Source organism: Camelina sativa, chromosome 4, assembly GCF_030686135.1.
Source record: "Camelina sativa cultivar CO46 ecotype springtype chromosome 4, ASM3068613v1".
NCBI classification, from domain to species: Eukaryota; Viridiplantae; Streptophyta; class Magnoliopsida; order Brassicales; family Brassicaceae; genus Camelina; species Camelina sativa.
This window is the reverse complement of record NC_141883.1, coordinates 1,972,183-1,989,977: the sequence shown is the minus strand read 5'-3', so window position 1 is coordinate 1,989,977 and position 17,795 is coordinate 1,972,183. Positions and strand designations below refer to the sequence as shown.

Below are 17,795 nucleotides of genomic sequence, written 5' to 3'. Positions count from 1 at the left end.
TCTTTCTTTATGAATATTAGCAGCAGGAGATGACTTTTGACGATTCTTTATATTCTTTAGCTTCTAGACGAAGAAACATTATAAAAGATAGAAGCAAAAATGGGACAAAAACACGGCGTTGACTCAAGAGGCAAAGGTGGAGATGTTCCCGGTTCTTCGTCGATAGGGCAAAAGCACGGTGGAGGAGTGATCGTTCTGGGGTCATCATCACTTTTCGATGTCTTTCCAGAAGATTGCATCTCCAACATAATCTCTTTTACAAGTCCAAGGGACGCGTGCATCTTCGGTTTCAAAAACCTTTGAATTCCGTGATACTAGGAGTTTTGTATGTCCTAGCAGGTTCAATTAACTTTATGCAGTTGTAATATTTAAGGTGTCAATCCAGTTGGGAAACTTTACTATCAATTAAGATACAATCAAGGTATCACAAGTCAAGCCAATTCAAAGAGAGTGTTTTTATCTAACAATCCTAGAATGATCAGAATGCAAAACGGAAATGAGTTCTAGAACTAGAAACGAGAATGTATGACAAGAAGAGATATGAATGAAAACATAAACGAGTCTAAGCATGAACTAAACAACACAAATCGAAATAGTCTCAGGAAGGTAATAAAAATCAGAAAGAAAGAAGTCCTAAGGATAGGAGTAATTGATGTCGGTGGAGTCTCCTAGTCTACAGAGTGTTTAACGCGTCACAAGCAAACTATCCCTAGACAATGAACATCACGACTTAGCTAATCCAATCTCTTGACAGAAGCTACTCAGATTCAACCACTTCCAAACCTAGCTCTCGCTAGAGAAACATGATCAAGCATGGCATGACAAACAAGTTCATTCACGTCAACAAACATCCTAGACAACTAATCTCTTAGGCTAGGAATGTAAGTCTCTGGCACTAGTTGGTCAGACATTTCATCGAACACTTTTTGGGTGCGGAAATGTCTAAGACTTAGTTCCAATTGATCAGAGAGAAACTAATAATTCTAACACTAGTCCAGAAGGGAATCATACAAATCAAAGCTTAAACACCCTACATCCTAAGATCCTCCACCTAGTCTATCCCATCCCCAAGAACTCTAACACTACTCAGATCCGGAAATCATCACCAAAGATACAAATCCACAAAACATTGAATCATGCATAGTAATATAGATATAAATGAGAAGAACAACTTTGTAGAAGAAATCAAGTGCAAAAATTGAATAAACTTTGAGATGTCGGATTACAAGTCTCAGAACGTTTTTTGGTGGCTTGGTCAAACCTTAGAAAAGAAAACGAGATAAAAGCTAAGTTGTCTGAGTAAAAACTTAACAAAACGTATTTATAGTAAAACATGGAAATCCCTAAAACGTAAAACGACAATATAGAACGTCGGTTCGGGAACCCTTCTCGGACGCGTCTTCAGAACAAAACCAGGATGTCGGTTTAAGAGCGTCGATCGAGTCGCATCGTGGGAGTGTCGATCGAGTCGGAGTCCAGGAAGCTTGATCGATCGATCGAGTCGGAGTCGGACTGCTTTCCTGCTCCTTGTTTGCTTTTGATGGTTTGGACATCTCCTAAAACACCTGAAGCAACTCCAATATGCAAGATGCATGCAAGAACAATGCAAAGACTACCTAGATATGCATATTATGCAAACGAGACCAAAAACAATGCAAAACAATGAGTTTAGAGAACATAATGAATGGGAAATGCATGATGAAAGAGTGTAAAATATACACATATCAACTCCCCCAAGCTTATTCTTTGCTTGCCCTCAAGCAAACGATCAAGAACAAAGTAAGGAAGAGAGGTTTGAAGATGGGGTCTCAGAACCTAAAACATGCTGAATAGAGTATTTAGAATCAAGGTCCTTGTTTTTAGTTATATGATGCATGGTGAAGGAACTCTATTTAAAAACTTTAGACAAGCTCATCACAACATGAAAAGATTCCGAACCTTAATCTACACATGCTATCATTTCTATCATTCCCTTTAACATTCATTAACAAAGAACCATGAATCAAGCTAAGCAATGTCATCAAACTCATTTAGCTGGGGTGAAAGGGTAGAGACAAAAATGGTCTCCTCTGCAAGTGGTTTTAACAATATAGAACAGGGTTCTCTCGCAAAAATGAGTTGAGCTGAAGAGAAGGCTAAAGGTTGAAACCAACTGATGATACATACAAGAGCAGTGTCCCGTTTACCCAAAGGTCCCAAGGAAACTTAGCTCTAACTTTCTAACCCAGAAGTTGGTCCTATCTCTACCCTTCATCGGTCTCTCTTTTTAAACTCATTCTCTCATTCTTTTTACTTAGCCTTAGGAGGAGGTTATTTCATATCAATCTAGCGGATAGGAAACTTTTTTATAACTATGGTTCTCTTTCTTTTCTTCTTAGAACGCTAGACTTCTTTAGCGTTTTGTTTGTTTGAATTTTTCTTTCTATGCACAGAACCAATAACACTTTTACATTGCACAACCCACATCCGTTACTAGACTTGTAAAACTTGAAAACACATTCTCCTCCTAGAGACTCTTTACCCTTCTTCTTTCTCTTTTACTTTTTCTCTTTTCAGCACAAATCCAATCCCAAAACCCAAATTCGAGTTCTCACCTAGTCCTACTAGTTTGGAAAATGCGAACTAGAACTACACAGGATCCTACTCTTGTCGGCTAAAATCTAACACTTTCTAACAAGCTCAACTCGGAAAAGGCCTCACACTTAAGAATACAATTGGTTTGAAAGAACGGTTGGTTAAGGATGCGGGAAACTGTTCCAAAGATGGGAGAAAGATAATCCAAATATCCATGAGTTCAACTTCAATGCATAACAAGATAATTGCAAGTCAGGATTATGTTCATATAGATAGGGAATGATGTCAATTCAAAACATGCTTCAATCAAGACTAGAATGCAATTTCGAGAATTCAAAGTCTGGTTCAGTCTTACATTTCAAGTTCAATCAACATGCATCAAAGAACTAATAACAAGGGCCTTGATCCTATCTTATTGAATTCAGCATGTTAACAAGGTTATAATCATCATCAACCCCTATGCTTAATGCAACAGCTTTATATGAATAACACTAGACTCAATCCTAATATGCAAATGCAAATTACATGAACACTTTTTTTTTTGTGAAAATTTTCGAAAATTTTTCAAATTTTTATGGTTTTTCAATGCAAATAGATGAATGCATACTCAAACATGATATGATGCAAAAATTTGAAATAAGAATCATAGAAAACGTCATCAGATACATCATCTCAAACCCTCCCCCAAACTTAAATTATACATTCTCCTGTGTAAGAAAAATTTGCAGAAGGATTTAAGAATCACAACACAAACAATGCGTGAATGAAATGGTATATACAAAGGAACCGTAGGAGTACCTCAGTAGTAGAAGAAGGAGTTGGTGCTAGCCCAAGGAGGATCGTGGTATTGACTTTGTCCTTCGCCTTGTTCAGGGTCCGCAGAAGTGGCCTCAGCTGGTTGGTCGACTTGCTCATCAATCACTTGCGTGTTCAGATGAACGTTCTGTTGTCCATCGCACTGCATGTCGTCGACGCGAGACTCACCATGATCCGATAATAGCACAACATCCTCCATATGTGGGTGGTCACCTTGAGGCTCATTCTGCTGCTCAGTCGCTGGCCTGGTCTGGTATTCGATCTGAGACTCGTTCTGCTGTTCAACCACTGGTTCAGGTAAGTGCTCAGAAGGACCGCCTTGTTGATGTTCAGCTGGACGACTTGATGAAGGTCCCTTCTTGGCTTTCTTCAACGACTTTCTCGCTCTCTCCCGGGGCTCATGAGGGGAATTTCGTGGTCGAGCTGGAGAGGGTTGCTGCGTTCGTGGTGTGTAAGCAGACCGGCGTGCTGGAGATGGTTGTGCTCGGCGAGTTGGCTCAAGACGTGTAGACGAGCGTCCCTGTACTGGCATGCCATCTTGGGAAGGCATTGGGATGGCGACAGTGAATGTTGAACAACTGAATTTACTCATGAAGTTCATAAAAGTTTTCTTGAAACTACTGAGTATCTTGTCCCTCGCCTTGCCCCATTTCTGAAGCTTGTTGAGACGTTCATGAGCCTACCTAACACCCTTTCCTAGTCTCGGTACTGTGTACTCGTCAAAGTGATACCTCTCAGGGCGATAGTCTTCTGAATCCTCCTCCATCGGGTTGTCTTCTTCTGCAGAGATCTCCATCGCTGATCTTCTTCCTCAACATACAAAACGCTTCTATCAGGGATAAACTCAATGTTCTCACCATTCAGGATCGTTGTTAGACTCGCACAAGGAAGAAGGATCCTTGCTTCTTCCACCTCTGGGTGAACGAATTTGTAGACAAACTTTCCATGCTTGTTTTCCCAGTCTAAAGTGTGAATCTGTTTCAGGTGGTACATATCCATCCAGCGCGGAGGAAACGAGTTTGAAGGGAGAGGGACGCCTTCTGCTTCTAATATCCATGTCACAACCCCTCCCATACACATAACTCCGGGTGAATGAGTTTTGTTCAGTCTCACCACCCACGTCTTGTAAGTCTGCAGATGGTTCAACAGGAAAAAAGCGAACGATGTGTCTCATGCGTCACCTCTAAGCATAACACCCCCTGTAGTCTTCTTTAGCGGGTCCTTGAGTGCCAAATCCAACATGTCAAGCTCTGCCTTGGTGACAAGGCCAGTGATTTCCTTCACATAGAAGACGTTCGAAATAGCCCTGTGGAAGTATCTCAACACTGGGCTTCTTATTAGCGTCCCTTCCGACCTTGAGGCGTTGAAGTGCTGCTCAGTGCTAATCGAAGCCCATAATGACGACGCCTCTTCCCTGTCGATTTCTGCGGCAGTGCCAGTCCCACTAGTGAATCCAAACACTTCCTCAATCTGCCTCACAGTAAGGCTGTAAGTCCGACCATGTATCATAAACGTGAAATAGCCTAAACTGCCATCCGACTCCATCTCAGGTGCATCTGCAAAATGGTGAACTTGCAAGGAGCTTAGAAGCTGTATGGTTTCCTCTCTGTAAGCGTTTTTTGGCGTGTTCATAAGTCTGCTCAGGCTGCATTCGCCGAAAAGATATTCAACATCTTCTGCTATACCGAGGTCCTTTATGGTTTGACTGTGAGGATATCGTGTTCCCATAAATTCATGTTGCTGAAACAAATCATAGTACTCCTGGGCAGATAGCTTCGATTTAGACTTCTTCTTGACATATTTCCTTGATGATGCACTCTCACGAGCCTGCTCCATCTCATAATCGCTACCCTCATCTCTCTGTTGCACAGGCTTCTTGCCACGAGCTTTGTCTTTACTAGATCGTTTTACTGCTCTGCTTGAGTCAGCGCCTTGCGTAGGTGGATTAGAAGTAACAACACGTCCTGGTACCGCACAACCATACTTCTCATACATCTCATCCCAAAAATTGTCAGACATTGTAAAACTGAGACAATTCAAACTCAAAATCAAAGATTAGTAGGTTAATGACGAGGCAATAATACAAATCACAAAAATCAATGAGAGAGCTAAGGTGTTTGAAGTAACAATGTTTGTCAAATCGAGCGTTGGTCGAGTCAGGTGGGTCGAGTCGGAACCTCGTTTCTCGATCAAGTAAAATAAAGAGGCTGCTTCAGCGGGTGCTCTAGGACTTCAGATCGAGTCGAAGAGAATGTTGGTTCCGGGAGCAGCTCTAAGTCGTCGTCGATCGAGTCGCAGTTTTTGTGTTAGGGAGCTTACCCAGGATGGTCGATCGAGTTGTGCAGGTCGAGTTCGAAAGTTTTTCCTCGTTCGAGTCGAGCAAAGCACGGATCGAGTCGAGTGAAACTTTGAGAGTGTTCTGGTCAAGTTACTTTAGGAGAAACAGCTTGAGACTGAGTCGCACAAGTTGCAGCGTCGTTGGTCTTGAGAGCAGCTAAACACAACGAATCTATGAAGGATGTCTCGGTTGGCAGCTCCGCGATGGTCAATCGAGCCGGGTTTGGCTTGATGGGGGTCTGTGAGGGTGGATCGAGAGAGACGGTGAACAACTTGCCGAAACAAGAACTTCACGACAATGACCAAAGTACAAGAGATCCGGCGAGTCACAGCTCGGTTGAGTCGAGCAAGAGAGAAGTGAGCAGCTTCGACAGTGGTGGTGGAAAATGGCTCGATCGAGTCGGACCAAGTCTACTCGAGGGGGTTATTCCGGCGGGTCGAGTGGCAACAGGTCTCGGACTGAGCAAAGGACTTCGGTTGAATCGCTGATGAATGAATTGCAGGACTCCTCTGGTAAGCTTTGTGAACTCGAACAAGTTGGAGGAAGAAAGATGAGGGAGTAATCGATTTGTTTTGGTTGATGGGAGTGAGAATGAAGGGAGTAATTAATAAATAAAGAGAGTATGAAGGTGTTGTGTAAGGGGGAGAAAGAGAGAGTGGTAATGGGGTGATGTAGGAAGAGAGGACACAAAGGTGATGTGTCTTCTAAGAGGGAACAAGAAAGGGAGAGATTGAGGTGATGTGTGAGAGAGTTCACGTGGGTGGGGGAAATGAAAAGGGAAGTAATTTTGTGGGTGAAAAATCGAGTGGAGAGGAGTGGTTGCATTTTAATTTTTTTTTTTTTTTTTTTTTTTTTTTGCAACCTCACTTCACTTTTCTTTCTACCTTTCTTTTCAATGTATTTCCTATCTGTGTTGCTTATACTCCTTTCTGTAGATTTCTGAAAACAAGAAAACAAAAAATAAAAATTAAAAACACAAGGATCCTAAAAAATATTTACAGTGATAGCTTTGGGACTTCCTCCCAAGTGAGCTTGTTTAAAGTCCCTAGCTTGACTTTTCAGTTTTTTAGGCTTTTGAGAGTTCATAGAGGAGCACAGAAGACCCCTCTGGACGGACTTTATCAGCTAAATATTTCTTGACTCTCTGACCATTTACAGTGAACTCGCTGCCATCCTTGTTCAGAAGAGTTATGGCTCCGTATGGCAGAACTTCCTTGACGTCAAAAGGTCCAGACCACCTAGACTTAAGCTTTCCAGGAAATAACTTAAGTTTGGAGTTGAAAAGCAAAACCTGATCTCCAGCCTTGAGCTCCTTGACAACAATTTTCTTATCATGAAAATTCTTGGTTCTTTCTTTATAGATCTTTGAGCTGTCATAGGCATCAAGTCTGATTTCGTCCAACTCATGTAGATCAAGAGTCCTCTTAGCTTGAGCTGTATCAATATCTAAGTTCAGCAACTTGATAGCCCAAAGCGCCTTGTACTCAACCTCTACAGGGAGATGACATGCTTTACCATATACCAGCTGAAAAGGTGTTCTGCCTATTGGCGTCTTGAATGCTGTTCTGTACGCCCAGAGAGTCTCATCCAACTTGAAAGACCAATCTTTCTTTGAAACTCCAACAATCCTTGCTAGGATACCCTTGATCTGCTTATTCGAGAATTCAACATGTCCGCTGGTCTGAGGGTGATACGCAGTAGACACCTTGTGCTTGACCCCATACTTTCTCAGCATACTCTCAAACACCTTGTTGATGAAGTGAGTTCCACCATCACTGATCACCGCTCTGGGTATCCCATACCTTGGAAAAATTATACTTTTGAACAGCTTCAGAACAACCTTGTGATCATTGGTAGGACTGACAATGGCTTCAACCCACTTAGATACATAATCAACTGCCACCAAAATATAGACATTACCATTTGATGGAGGGTTGAAAGGTCCCATGAAGTCTATACCCCAAACATCAAATATCTCCACTTCCAAGATCGAATTCTGGGGCATCTCGTTCCTCCTTGTGATGTTGCCCATCCTCTGACAAGCGTCACACTTGGTGATGAAGCTGTGAGCATCTTTGAACAAGGTTGGCCACCAGAGACCTGCTTGAAGAACCTTTTGGGCTGTCTTGAATGTGGCGAAGTGACCTCCATAGGTGGAGCCATGACAGTGTTCAAGCACTCCCTGCACTTCCCCTTCTGCTATGCATCTTCTGAACAGACCGTCAGAACCCCTCTTGTACAGATAGGGTTCATCCCAGAAGTAGTGGTTGACCTCTCTGAAAAGCTTCTTCTTCCTGTAAGGATCCATGTCATCAGGAACTTCTCCACAGACTTTGTAATTCACGACATCTGCATACCATGGTGCAGTCTCAGAAGTGATCGCCATGCATCTGATTCTGAGGTTGTCAAGCTCTGTGTCATGCATCTGCTCACAAACCTGGGCGACCAGTAGTTGTTCCTCAGGCATTGAATCATCTATGGGAACAACATCTTCAATCCTCATTCTTGACAGGTGGTCTGCAACTCCATTTTCTATGCCTTTCTTGTCAACAATCTCCATGTCGAACTCCTGAAGTAGCAGAATCCATCTCAACAGTCTCGACTTGGTATCCTTCTTCGAATAGATGTGTCTCAGAGCAGCATGGTCGGTATGCACTATGACCTTCGAACCCACAAGGTAACTCCTGAATTTTTCGAATGCAAACACAACTGCTAGGAGTTCCTTCTCTGTGGTAGCATATCTTCCTTGAGTCTCGTCCAAGGTGCGGATCGCGTAGTCGATGACATGAAGCTTCTTGTCAATACGCTGTCCCAGAATTGCTCTAACTGCGAAGTCTGAAGCGTCACACATAATCTCAAACGGATGATTCCAATTTGGAGCTTGAACTATGGGTGCCGAAACCAAGGCCTCTTTGATCTTGCTAAAAGCTTTCAAACATGCTGCATCAAATTCGAACTCAACCTCCTTGCACAGCAACCTTGTCAATGTTCTTGCAATTTTTGAGAAGTCTTTGATGAATCTCCTGTAAAACCCAGCATGTCCTAGAAAACTTTTGATGTCCTTCACTGTCTTAGGCGGTTGAAGCTAAACCATGACCTCAATCTTTGCCTTGTCAACCTCAATTCCTCATGCAAAGGCTACGCGAAATACCCTTGATATCATCTAATGAATACCCTATAGTCTTTCTATACTTCTTGAGCTCAGTTACTAGCAACCTCAATTCATCATCACTCAACCTAGCATTCACTATGACAGGATAAGTAGAATTGGTTCCCAGAAAAACGTACCTGAGTCCGGAGGGGAGAGTTTTGAGTTCTACCTTTGGAGCTTTCAGTTCCGACCAGTCGTCAACATGGGAGTCTGGAATGATCACGGTCGAGTGGGAGGGGTGCGACTCGATCGAGCGGGACGTCGGTGTCTCGAGTTGGGTCTTGACGTCGGTCGAGTGGGAGATCTCATGTCCTGAAGTCTCTGTCTCAACTGCACGTGCCTCCTCTGCGTCAGATAGCTGCTCGAACTCCTCTGGTCCAGCTGCTTCTCTGTGGGAGACTAGCAGATTTTTGTAACAAGTGGTCTCCTCATGCAGGAATCCTTCTTCTCCATCCTTGGTTAGAGCAGTTTTGAGATGGTCCTCTTCAGCTAGTTCCTCCAACAACTCATCAGCCAACTTATCCATCTCTTCAATGTAGATGATTTGTCCTCCTATTGTCGGCTTCTTCAAAGTATCCTTGATGTCAAACTTCATGATGAAGTCGTCGCCCAGATTAAGATCAATCTTGCCATTTCTGACATCAATGATGGCTCCAACATTCGCTAGGAACGGTCTTCCTAAGATCAGCGGATCTTTTGGTTCTTCATCCATCTCCAGGACCAAAAAGTCGGTTGGCACTTCCACGTCTCTTATCCTGACGGGTAAGTCTTCTAAAATACTATTTGGAAGTCTCACTGATCTGTCTGCAAGGATGAGAGAGATGTCGCAACCCTTGAACCTTGTAAAATCCAACCTCGTAGCAATAGAGAGTGGCATCAGATTAACTGAAGCGCCAAGATCACATAGGCACCTGTCATAAGACATAGGTCCAAGGGAGCAAGGTAGAATGAAATATCCAGGATCTTTGAGCTTCTTGGGTACAATCTTCTTCTGGATGATTGCATTGCACTCAAGACTTAGTACCACCATGCCTTGAACTTCTTTTGATCTCTCCATCACTAAGTCCTTGAAGAATTTCTGGTAGTGAGAAACAAGTGCGAATGCATCCATCAATGGCATCTTCAACTCAATCTCCTTGACTTGTTTTTCGAACAATGCTTTGTACTTCTCAGTAAGCTGCTTCTTGAACCTCACTGTGAATGGTAGAGGAGGCTTGTATGGTGGAGGTATGAACCTCGCAGGTTTGTCATCAAAAACAATAGGTTCCTTGATCTGAGCTTCATCTTGAACAAAATCCTCTCCATCTAATCCCTCACTGTCCTCAGTGACGATTAGAACTCCTTGCCTGGGAGGCAATGTTTTCTCACTTCTCAGCGTAATTGCGTTTGCAAACTTCTTGGGGTTTTGAACAGCCTTCCCTGGGAATTGGCCAGGCTTTGGTGCAGAACTAGAAGCGGATTGGCCTTCCATATATCTTATCTTCGAATTCAGAGCTTCAAATTTGACATTCAGATCATTGTATGAACATTTCATCCTATGTCTAAGGTCAGCAAACTTCTTAGCAATATCCATAGATCCGCTACCTTAACCCTGAAGAAGTTGTTGCATCATTTGCTTCATTTCTTGATCAGGTTGAACTGGTTGAGGGTGGAATCCTGGAGGTGGTCCTGAGGGAGCTTGGTAACCTTGCTGGATTTGTTGTTTGGGTATGAATCCCTGATTGTAAGGCACAAAAGATTTTTGCTGACCTTGTTAGTGCTGCTGAGGAGGGTACACCTGATCCTGTGGATTTGCAACATTGGTGCTCCGGTAAGACAAATTGGGGTTCGTCTTATAGGGGTTGTAGCCCTTGTTGTAACCACCCTGATTCTGGACATAGTTGATCTCCTCAGACTGCTCACCCTCCCCATCTTGAACTTGGAAAGGGTCATCCTCAGCTACGAAATGGACATGCTGCTGCTGACTTAGCAAGAGGCGGTCAAGCTTGTCATTGACATTCTTAAGGTCCCTCTTGTACTTCTCCTCAAACCCAGCTTCGCCGCGAACTGTGCGGTCATAGTCTTCATTGTAGTTGCCATCAGACTGGGCGAGATTCTCAACCAGTTCCCATCCTTCATCAACGTCTTTGCTAAGGAAATTACCGTTAGAAGCAGTGTCAAGTAGCATGCGAATTTTTGGAAGTACACCACGGTATAGAGTGCTTAGCAGTGACTCGTTGCTGAAACCATGGTGTGGACACTGGTTGTGGTAACCCTTGAAACGCTCCCAGGCTTCACAGAATGATTCAGAGCTTTTCTGAGTAAAGCTAGAAATCTCATTCCTGAGACGTGCTGTTCTGGAGTTAGGAGAAGAACTTGGCCAAAAATGCTTTCTTGCAACCATCCTAGGTGGTGATTGATCCCTTGGGAAGGTTTTTCTCCCATTGATGAGCTTTGTCTCCCAGGGAGAATGGGAAGAGGCGCAACTTGTAACCATCCTCACTCACGCCGCTGATCTTGGTGAGACTGCACAGACGGTGGAACTCGTCCAAGTGGTCGAGTGGATCCTCCATAGGCAACCCGTGAAACTTGTTTCCTTGGATCATGGAGATGAGATCACTCTTGATTTCGAAATTGTTGTTCTGCACGGCGGGAGGGACGATTCCACACGCTGAGTATGAGTGTTCGGTGCATCCCCAGCACCAATGTTTCGCGGTCCCGGATTTGGTCCATTCGGTTGTTCCATAGTGATTGGTGCGGGATCATCAGTGAGTTGACGAACTTGTCGTGGTCTTTGTAATCGATTGATGTCGTCGATAGCAGGAAGGAGATTATGATGCCCTCTTGATCTGGTGTGCATGCAAGGTCGCAATCAACAGGTTCCTGAGATGCAAAACAAACAAACAGACAACCAAAACAAGTCAGTACTCAGAGTGATAAGTGTAACAGAACTTAATCTTGCAAAACTTGAAATCTTAAATGTAGCAAAACGAATCCCAAATGGAAACGACGCCAAATTGATACTAGGATTTTTGTATGTCCTAGCATGTTCAATTAACCTTATGCAGTTGTAATACTTAAGGTGTCAATCCAGTTGGGAAACTTTACTATCACTCAAGATGCAATCAAGGTATCACAAGTCAAGCCAATTCAAAGAGAGTGTTTTTATCTAACAACCCTAGAATGATCAGAATGCAAAACGGAAATGTTCTAGAACTAGAAACGAGAATGTATGACAAGAAGCGAAAATGAATGAAAACAGAAACGAGTCTACGCATGAACTAAACAACACGAATCGAAATAGTCTCAGGAAGGTAATAAATATCAGAAAGAAAGAAGTCCTAAGGATGGGAGTAATTGATGTCGGTGGAGTCTCCTAGTCTACAGAGTGTTTAACGCGCCACAAGCAAACTATCCATAGACAATGAACATCACGACTTAGCTAATCTAATCTCTTGACAGAAGCTACTCAGACTCAACCACTTCAAAACCTAGCTCTCGCTAGAGAAACATGATCAAGCATGGCATGACAAACAAGTTCATTCACGTCAACAAACATCCTAGGCAACTAATCTCTTAGGTTAGGAATATAAGTCTCTGGCACTAGTTGGTCAGACATTTCATCGAACACCTTTTGAGTGCGGAAATGTCTAAGACTTAGTTCCAATCGATCAGAGAAAAACTAATAATTCTAACACTAGTCCAAAAGGGAATCATACAAATCAAAGCTTAAACACTTTACATTCTAAGATCCTCCACCTAGTGTATCTCATCCTAAAAACTCTAGCACTACTCTGATCCGAGAGTGTATGGGAGAAGTTTCTTCCGGCGGATTATGAATCTTTGGTTCCTCCTCCATCGCGAGTTTTCTCATCGAAGAAAGAGCTCTATTTCGGTCTTTGCGATCATTTTCTTATTGAAGATGGCAAAAAGGTATATTTATACATCCGTAGCTACTTTATATGATTTGAGGATGATAATATCATGTATATAGTGTCTCTCGCCTTCGAATTGCTACTTATGAATAGAGAAATTGTCAACTTTTAATAGAAAATAATGGCAACAAGAATTTGATTCATGTGATTTGAATTAAAATCCACATATTTGTTTTAAAGAATCCATGGGTAAATAGTAGTATAGTAGACATATTAAAATGTTTACTCTTGTGAAATAAACCTAAAAAAAAAATATACATAATTACTATAAAATAGAAAAAATTATTTAATTTAATGAAAGAAAGTCCTACATGGTAGTTGGAGAAATTATCAAAGAATATATAAAAATTAGACCAATCCATTTATTATCAATTACTTTTGAGTTGGAAGTCCATAGTAAATCAAAAATATAATATTTTAGATTTCATTTTTTATTTTCTTTTTTTGTAATGTGGAATTCAGTTCTAATTCATGTATAATTCCAAAAATTAAAGAGCTTTTGGTTAGAAAAAGCGAGTGGGAAGAAATGTGTGATGCTAGCTGCGAGGGAACTGTGGATCACTTGGGGCAAAAGTCCTGAGTATTGGCAATGGATTTCAATTCGTGAATCTAGGTAACTCCTTGTTTCCTTAAATTTGATTGTAATGATTCATTTTAATTACTTCAGTTAGTAACATTGCATTTACTCCATTAATGATACTAATATAGTTTGGGAATGCGAAAGCACAGTGGTGTTATTACATAGTGCCTTTTGTTTTGGTTGTTGTCATTTTAAGCTCTTACAATCTCACAAGTAAATATCTCGATTGAATGTAACAACAATGAAATTACTATTTATAAATTTGTAGTTATGTTTCTGAATTGATAAAACATAAAATGGACTATCCATCTAATACATATATGATTGGAAACAAACCTATATACAGGTTTCAAGAAATATCGGAGCTTCTTAATGTATGTGCTTTCGAGATGGGTGGTGGGATGAATACTAAAATCCTTTCTCCGGGAACAAATTACTCAGCTTACGTTGTGTACAAGCTAAGGTATCGACGTCATGGCTTACGGGATTTGCCCATACAAGTTGGAGTTGGTTTTAAAGGACAAGAAAAACCAAAAAATTTCATATGTTTTGATGAGTCTACGAATATAATCAAAGAGTGGCCAAGGAGGGAGCTAATGAAATCAGAAAGGAGGAAAGATGGGTGGATGGAGGCAGAGATTGGAGATTTCTTCAATGAAGGAGGATTATCGGGTTTTGATGAAATTGAAGTGAGTATTGTAGACATTACTTCCCCCAATTGGAAGTGTGGTGTGATAATTCAAGGAATTGAATTCCGGCCAAAGAATAATCGTTGAATTGATATCGGTGTCCTGAAGTGGAAGAATGATTTGATGATATTGCCTGTTATGTTTTTGGGTTAATACCTTTGAAAGAGACCAAACAAATGAGAGACTATATTTACATGATTTAAAGTGTGGATTGTAATGTTTGTGAAGTTGAATAAAGTGAAATTGTATTGGAGATAATTAATTAGGAGAGTAAGACGTTTATGTTAAAAATCAACAAGTTAGACATCTATTTTATGGATCAGTTATTGTGTGAGGAGAGGATCTGCATAATCTTGTGGGTGATGAGGGAACACTGTGACAGGCTTCTGAATGAGTTAAAATGTCTCACGTAACTTTCTTAGATACGTCCGAATAAGGAAAGTATATGCATGAATGTCAAAGTGGATCCTTTATACAACGCTTTTTGTGGACCTTATATGTTCTTCTTTTTTTTTTTTTTCAAAAAGGGTGTGGGTTTTATATGTTTTAATTATGGTTTTGATAGCTTACAATATGGTTTGGATTGCAACCAAGTTTATTATATATATGTTATATGTATCAATGTATCATATTCATTGTAAATGTAGAAATATAAAAATATATAATATAGCGTGAACTACTCGATTGTCTAAAAACAATGCAACGTAAATATGGACGCACAACGGCACGTGGACGCTTTGCAGGACAGCATGTTTCTGTTTCTTATCATAAACTCGTAATTCACAAGCTTATTAAGTATACTCGCTAAAGAAAAAAGAAAAAAAAAACTCACGAGCCTAAAGTCTCCAAAAGCATATACGATTTGACAAACGCACCGATGGGCAGTGAATCTAGCGACGAAGAGGGAGGAGAGAACGTTCACGGGCCAACATCTTTCAATGAGTTGGCGGAGGATTGCATCTCACACATAATCACTTTTACTAGTCCACATGACGCGTGTGTCGCCGCTTCGGTTTCGAAAACTTTTGAATCGGCGGTTCATTCCGATAGTGTATGGGAGAAGTTTCTTCCCCCGGAATATTCATCTCTGGTTCCTCAATCGCAAGCTTCCTTGTCAAAGAAGGAACTCTACTTCACTCTCTGCGACGATCCTCTTCTAATCGAAGATGGCAAAAAGGTTAAGTTTATTTAAGAAATTAATTTTTACTATTACAAATTACTCAAAAATAAAATTAAACTGTGAACTAAATTATTTTAAAATTAAATAAAAATAAAATTGTCGGTGCTCCATATCATTAAGATTGTGACGTTTTAGTTCATGCATCCATTTAATATTTCTGGTTCTTATTTCTGAAATTATTATTATTATTATTATTTTTCCTTTTTCTGAAAATCAAAGAGCATTTGGTTAGAGAAAACGAGTGGGAAAAAGTGTATTATGTTATCGCCAAAGGAGATGTGGATCACATGGGTTAGTAGTCCTCAGTATTTTTGGCAATGGATTTCGATTCCTGAAGCTAGGTAACTCCATTTTTCCCATTAATTTCGATTGTAATCGTTCAATCTGATGATGATCATGAAGATGTCAAAAAATGTTGCTCTCGCTCGCAGGTTTGAAGAAGTACCAGAGCTCCTCAATGTATGTTGGTTTGAGGTCCGTGGCAGGATAAGTACTCGTTACTTATCTCCTAGGACACGTTACTCGGTTTACATTGTTTTCAAGACAAAGAATGGATGTCCTGGATTGGGGGATGTGCCGGTAGAAGTTGAAGTTGGATTGGTGGGACAAGAATCTTCTCAAAGATTCATATACTTTGTTGGGCCTTCGGATCGAAGGAAAGAAAGAGAAAGGAAAGATGTAATGAAACCAGACAAGAGGGAGGATGGATGGATGGAAGCTGAGCTTGGTGAATTCTTCAACGAAGCAAGTTGTGATGAAATTTCGGCAACTGTTCTTGAGAATAAGTCTCCACATTGGAAACGTGGTTTGATCATTCAAGGATTCGAATTCCGCCCTGCCAAAAGCCCGTAAAGTACTATCTGGTTTTGATGATTCCGGTTTATGTTTATTTGCTTTAAGTGAATTTTTTTTGTTGTACATGTTTTAACAGTAACTCGATCTTTTAAGGTTTTTGGATTGTACTGTTTCTAACGCTCATCATTCTCACGTGAACAAATTTCAGTAAATAACTTGTGTTTTGCTTTCTTTTCTACACATACTTGGATTATTGACTTTGAATAGTTAAATATTGGTTTCTTATAGGTAAAATAAGAAACAAAAATTTAATATAAGTTGGGATCGTCATATTTTATTATGCTACTATAATAATAAAATATGCGCCCTCTTGAAACATCTCGTTCTTACAACTCATATTAAATATTAAATTTTTGTTTCTTATTTACCTATAAGAAACCAATATTAAACCACTCTTCCTATGAACCATCTCACTAGCAGAAACAAATCCATGAAAAAAATAATATAAGTTGGAATCGTCATATTTTATTATGTTACTATAATAATAAAATACTAGATTTTAATCTACTGTATATCGCGAGACAATATTTTTATAACAAAAAAATTAAATTTTTAAAAATTATATTTGTTTTATTTCTTTTATTTAGTGTTTAAAATTGTATAATTGTATTTTAATTGTTAATTTTAAAATTTGACCAGCTATATACTACTGACATGACGGAACAACTATTTAGTTTTATTTATAGTAATATTACATTATGACCATATTGATTTTTTTTATGGCTATAAAATTTTTTTTTAGTGTTTTTTAGATTTAACCCGTGAAAAACTATTTTTACATTAATATATTTTAAAAATTTTAGTATTTTTAAATTTAACCCGTAAGTTTAATATTTTTTAGATTTAATCCGTGAAAAAATTATATCAATAAAGTTATTATACATTATACAGCGGGATAAATTATATTATAAATACTACAATTTATTAGATTTAATCCGTGAAATAATTATTTTTACATTTTTATCACCATCTTAGTAACTATTAAAGATTTTAATTGTTCATATCAAATTATAGTTATTATTGAATATTAGAGTTTTTAAAAGAAAAAATATTGTATACATATTTTTGGCATATGTTATTAAGTGTATTAAGTTTCTAAATATATAAATTGGTTTAGGAAATTATAAACCAATTGGTATAGACATTTTAGGAATCTAATTGATTTTATTTTTTTTGTGCAAAGAGATTAGATATCGACCCATTATAAGGTTAGTTGTATTATAAGAAACGACTTCTTGAAAAGCTATTTCACCTTAGCAACTTTATGGCAGAGTAACGCATAAAGTTTACATTCACCTAACAAAAAACTAAGTTGATACGGGGTTTTGTATTATACAGGTTGACACTGATAGCAACTAACAATATGAAAGAGATGGAAGTATGACCTAAACCCCAAACACGAATTACCAGGTTAGTTAGTTATAGGCAGATTAATAAGTGAATTGACATTCAATCAGTTGAATTAATAAAGTAGGTTGTAAGTATTCTGAAAATACTTTATTGAATAACCAAGTGAACCCTACAAGTTACACCCAAGTCTCTCGTCACTATGACAAAAAAAAACAAAACAAATTTGATAAATCTCGATCCCACCAGTTTTTTTCTTTTTAAAATAAATAAATAATATATAAAAAATAATAAAAAATAATAAATAAATTACAACTAGTGGTCTCATACCCACTAGCTACCTAATCACAA

General features: G+C 39.6%; 1 protein-coding gene, 1 non-coding gene and 1 pseudogene across 4 annotated transcripts; all 3 read left to right on the top strand.

Moving 5' to 3' along the window:
• The first annotated feature begins 99 nt into the window (after positions 1-99).
• LOC104783465 (putative F-box protein PP2-B6) lies at positions 100-14,210 on the top strand (annotated as a pseudogene). Its single transcript, XR_015596400.1, has 5 exons — positions 100-308; positions 11,079-11,094; positions 12,665-12,791; positions 13,288-13,406; positions 13,720-14,210. The product of XR_015596400.1 is annotated as a putative F-box protein PP2-B6 (transcript).
• On the top strand, positions 11,102-11,208 carry LOC147945216 (small nucleolar RNA R71). The gene has a single exon (XR_015597789.1). It is a non-coding gene; the product is annotated as a small nucleolar RNA R71 (small nucleolar RNA).
• Positions 14,211-14,839: 629 nt separating the features above from the next.
• LOC104779570 (putative F-box protein PP2-B2) lies at positions 14,840-16,249 on the top strand. 2 transcript variants are annotated; one of them, XM_010503935.3, is made up of 3 exons: positions 14,840-15,239; positions 15,462-15,583; positions 15,674-16,249. In XM_010503935.3, exons 1-3 carry the CDS (start codon positions 14,940-14,942, stop codon positions 16,092-16,094), a joined length of 843 nt encoding a protein of 280 aa, XP_010502237.1. In that variant the 5' UTR covers positions 14,840-14,939; the 3' UTR covers positions 16,095-16,249. The 2 variants fall into 2 exon arrangements, with proteins under 2 accessions (XP_010502237.1, XP_087365847.1); XM_087509721.1 differs by having other exon boundaries at positions 14,853-15,239; positions 15,475-15,583.
• The last annotated feature ends 1,546 nt before the right edge of the window (positions 16,250-17,795 follow it).

Bases quoted from the DNA above. Each gene is read 5' to 3' on its own strand.
- LOC104779570 (XM_010503935.3), top strand. From the start codon at position 14,940: ATGGGCAGTGAATCTAGCGACGAAGAGGGAGGAGAGAACGTTCACGGG. The intron at 15,240-15,461 runs GTTAAGTTTATT...TGAAAATCAAAG, and splicing joins TAATCGAAGATGGCAAAAAG to AGCATTTGGTTAGAGAAAAC. The intron at 15,584-15,673 runs GTAACTCCATTT...TCTCGCTCGCAG, and splicing joins ATTTCGATTCCTGAAGCTAG to GTTTGAAGAAGTACCAGAGC.